The 4,255-nt window shown below is 42.0% G+C and overlaps 1 protein-coding gene and 1 pseudogene across 1 annotated transcript in view; one reads left to right on the forward strand and one right to left on the reverse strand.

The window, feature by feature from the left end:
* Positions 1-1,013, forward strand: part of SUMO2 (small ubiquitin-like modifier 2) — a 25,718-nt gene extending 24,705 nt beyond the window's left edge. Inside the window, exon 4 of the mRNA XM_003786138.2 lies at positions 352-1,013. Within this exon, the coding sequence (XP_003786186.1) occupies positions 352-414 (63 nt within the window). The 3' untranslated portion in view covers positions 415-1,013. The remainder of the gene's footprint in view (positions 1-351) is intronic.
* Positions 1,014-3,166: 2,153 nt separating this feature from the next.
* On the reverse strand, positions 3,167-3,264 carry LOC111724095 (annotated as a pseudogene).
* Positions 3,265-4,255: the final 991 nt, after the last annotated feature.

A 4,255-nucleotide genomic window follows, 5' to 3' on the forward strand; every position in this document is an offset into this window, starting at 1 on the left:
AGGCTCAGCCCCTGTAGCACAGTGGTTACAGCATTGGCCACATATGCCAAAGCTGGTGGGTTTAAACCCAGCTTGGGCCAGCTCAGCGACAGTGACAGCTGCAACAGAAAAATAGCTAGGCGTTGTGGCAGGCACCTATAGTCCAGCTATGTGGGAGGCTGAGATAAGAGAATTGCTTAAGCCCAAGAGTTGGAGGTTGTTGTGATCTGTGATGTCATGTAACTCTACTGAGGGCAACATAGTAAGACTCTGTCTCAAGAAAAAAAAAAAAGAAAATTATAAATTAACTTATAATTTTATAGTAATTTAATAACCTGTCATATTAAATTTGTTTTTTCTCTTTTATGCTAGTTGGAAATGGAGGATGAAGATACAATTGATGTGTTCCAACAGCAGACAGGAGGTGTCTACTAAAAAGGGAACCTGCTACTTTACTCCAGAACTCTGTTATTATAGACCAAGATGACATTCTCAATTAGAAAACTGCAATTTGGTTCCACCACATCCTGACTACTACAGTATAGTTTTCTCTATTCTTTTCATTTTCCCCTTCCCTATTCCTTTATTGTACATAAAGTAACTGGTGTATGTGCACAAGCATATTGCATTTTTTTTTTAAACTAAATGGCCAACGATATGTTTTGATTGACATCAGGTGGAGATGGGTTGGGGAAAAATATTGGTTCTGTGAAAATACCCCCTTTTCTCCATTAGTGGCATGCTCATCTGCTCTTATCTTTATATTCCAGTAAGTTATTTTGCTCTCACTGTTTTAACAAAACAACAACATGAAAAACCTTGCATACCTTGTTCAATTGGAGAATTTTAATGTTTTCATTTATCATTGTAAAACCAAGGACAATTTTATAACTTTTTTGTACGTAGCTGTTACATGTAGGGCAATCTGTCTTTAAGTAGGGATAAATTACTCTAAAAAAAAAAAATGAATCCTAGATAGTTTTCCCTTTAAGTCAAGCGTCTTGTTGTTTAAATAAACTTCTTGTTTAAAATGAGCTGTTTTCTTTATTCTGAGAAATACTAAATAGACAATTGAAGTTTAGTAAAAAATGAATAGCCCTGCTGAAGGAGGAATAAAGCTACTTGGCATATCTGACAGACTGGTATAAAAAATAAGAAAATTATATAGACTGATGCAGTGGGATCACACCAGGAGTCCTAGCACTCTGGGAGGCTGAGGCAGGTGGATTGCCTGAGCTCACAGTTTCAAGACAAGCCTGAGCCAAGAGCAAGACTCCATCTCTAAAAACAGCCAGGCATTGTGGTATGCGCCTGTGGTCCCAGCTACTTTGGAGGCTGAGGCAAGAGAATTACTTGAGCCCAAGAGTTGGAGGTTTCTGTGAGCTATGATACAAGATACTCTACAAGGGTGACAAAGTGAGATTCTTGTCTCAAAAAAAAAATTTATATAAATGACTAGCAACAAAACTTTTATCCTCTATTTTATTCAAAATGCTTAGCTAATTCCAGGTTTAAATGTACAATTTTACTAGTAGTAAAATTAGGTCACAATGTGGATTTAACCCTAAGTATTCTCTATAACTGTTACCTGAGGCTGATTGGGTTATAGAGTAGTATGTGGAGCTAGGGGAATTTTCTATTTTGCCTTTTTTGTTGGAAAATCAGCCATTCTAGACCGCACTTTGGTAAAAAAATTCTCCCTAGCTAAAACAAAATTTTTGTTCCTTACTCTAGATTTTTTTTTTTTTAAATTTAAGTTAGAATCTTACTCTTACCCTGGGTAGAGTGCCCTTGGTGCCATAGCTTATGACAATCTCAAACTCCTGGGTTGGAGCTTGAGTAGTAGCTTGAATCCCACAGGTGCCTGCCACTATCCCTGACTAGTTTTTCCACTTTTAGAAGAGAGAGAGGGTCTTGGCTCTTGCTCAGGCTGATTTGGAATACTTGAGCTCAGGCAGTCCACCTACCGTGATCTCCCACACTGATAAGATTACAGACATAAGCTACATTGCCCAGTGAATGCACTCTAGATTGTTAACAGAATATCTGCATGTACTAACTGTTCAAACCTTAAATAGGACACTATAGTTTAAGAACTCAAATATATTGGGAGGAACAATCATAGCTTTATTATGAGAGATTGTCTAGCCCTGGGTTTTTTTTTTGTGGGGGGGGAGGGTTTTTGTTTATTTTTTTATTGAGAGAGTCTCATTTAGTTGCCCTCTGTAGAGTGCTTGGTATCACAACTCACAGTAACCTCAAACTCTTGGGTTCAAGAAATCCTCTTACTTTAGCCTCCTGTCAATAGCTGGGAATACATGTACTCTGCAAAAATCACTGGCCGTTTTTTTTCAGAGATGAGATCTCACTCTGGCTCAGGCTGGTCCGGAACTTTGAGCTCAAGCTGTCCACCCACTTGGGACTTCTAGAATGTTAGGATTACAGGCATGAGCCACCGTGCCCAATCTTTATTTTTTTGAGAAAGAGTCTCGCTATGTCTCCCTTGGTAGAGTACCTGGCGTCACAGCTCACAGCAACCTCCAACACTTAAGCAATTCTCTTGCCTCAGCCTCCCAAGTAGCTGGGACTACAGGTGCCTGCCACAACACCTGGCTATTTATAGAGATGGGGTCTCGCTCTATCTCAGGCTGGTCTTAAACTCCTGAGCTCAAGCAATCCACCCATCTCAGCCTCCCAGAGTGCTAGGATTACAGGTGTGAGCTACTGCACCTAGCCATTCTGACACTATTTATTTATTTGGAGACAGTCTATGTCACCCTTGGTAAAGTGCTGTGGCGTCACAGCTCACAGCAAACTCAAAACTTTTGGACTTATGCGATTCTCTTGCCTCGGCCTCCCAAGTAGCTGGGATTACAGGGTCCCACCACAATGCCCAGCTATTTTTTTTGTTGGAGTTTTCTAGTAGGCTTGGGGACCAGGTTCAAATCCTCTTGCCTTGGTGTATGTGGCCAGCACCCTAACCTCTGAGCCTCTGACACTTTTGAAATAGTGAAGATTCATCACCAGTTGGTTCAGAATAAATAAATATATTCTCATGTAATACCAAAAATAAAAATCTCAGAAAACTGATTACTAGCTTTCTGAATGACAATGGAAGGCAATACCTTGAATATCATAGGGAAATGGGAGCATGAATCTAAGGGAAATTGAATGCTTAAAGTTTTTTTTTTTAATGGAATGCTTCATGAATTTGCCTGTAATCTTTGTGCAGGGGCCGTGCTAATCTCTGTCGTTCCAATTTTAGTATATGTGCTGCTGAAGCAAGCCCTGCTTAAAGTTTTGAGAAGTTATGCATAGTGAGCAATGGTTCATTCTCTTCCTCTCATCTGTATTTTATTTTTCTTTATTTGAGACAGTCTCACTCAGTAGTCCTAGGCAGAGGCTATGGTGTCATAGCTCATAGCAGCCTCAAACTCTAGAGCTCAAGGGAGCCTCTTTGTATTGAGGCAGAGCCTCAATTTCTCACCCTTGGTAGAGGGCCATGGAGTCACAATTCACAGCAACCTCAAACTCTTGGGCTCAAGTGATTCCCTTCCCTCAGCCTCCCTAGTTGCTGGGACTACAGGCACCAGTCACAACGTCCAGCTATCATTTTTTTTGTTTGTTTAGTAGGCCCGGGCTGGGTTCAGACCCACCAGCCCTAGAGCATGTGGTCAGCGCCCTAACCACTGCGCCATGGGAGCCCAGCCTCAAGGGACCCTCTTGTCTCAGCCTCTTGGCACCTTTCACAATGCCTGACTAGTTTTTCTACTTTTTAGTAGAGATGGTCTCATTCTTCCTTAGTCTGTTGTATTTTTTTGCAGACAAAATCTCACTTTGTTGCCCTGGGTAGAGTGCCATGGCGCTGTAGCTCATAGCAACCTCAAACTCTTGAACTCAAGTTATTCTTTTGCCTCAGCTTCCCAAGTAGCTGGGACTACAGGTGTGTACCACAACACCTAGCTATTTTTAGAGATGGAGGGGGGTGTCTCGCTCTGGCTCAGGCTCATCTGGAACCTGTGAGCTTAGGCAATTCATCGGCCTTGGCGAGTGAGCCACTGCCCCTGGCTTTTGCCCAAGAATTTGAGGTTGCTGTGAGCTATGACACCAGAGCACTCTACTGCGGGTGACAAACTGATACTCTGACTTGGTAGGAAAAAAAAAAAGACGAGGCGCAATGGCTCACGCCTGTGATCCTAACAATCTGGGTGAAGGGCTCAGCGCCTATAGCTCAACCAGCTAAGGCGCCAGCCACGTACACCTAAGGTGGCGGGTT

This window comes from Otolemur garnettii, unplaced genomic scaffold (genome assembly GCF_000181295.1).
Source record: "Otolemur garnettii isolate 467f Iridium unplaced genomic scaffold, OtoGar3 scaffold00018, whole genome shotgun sequence".
Lineage (NCBI taxonomy): Eukaryota > Metazoa > Chordata > Mammalia > Primates > Galagidae > Otolemur > Otolemur garnettii.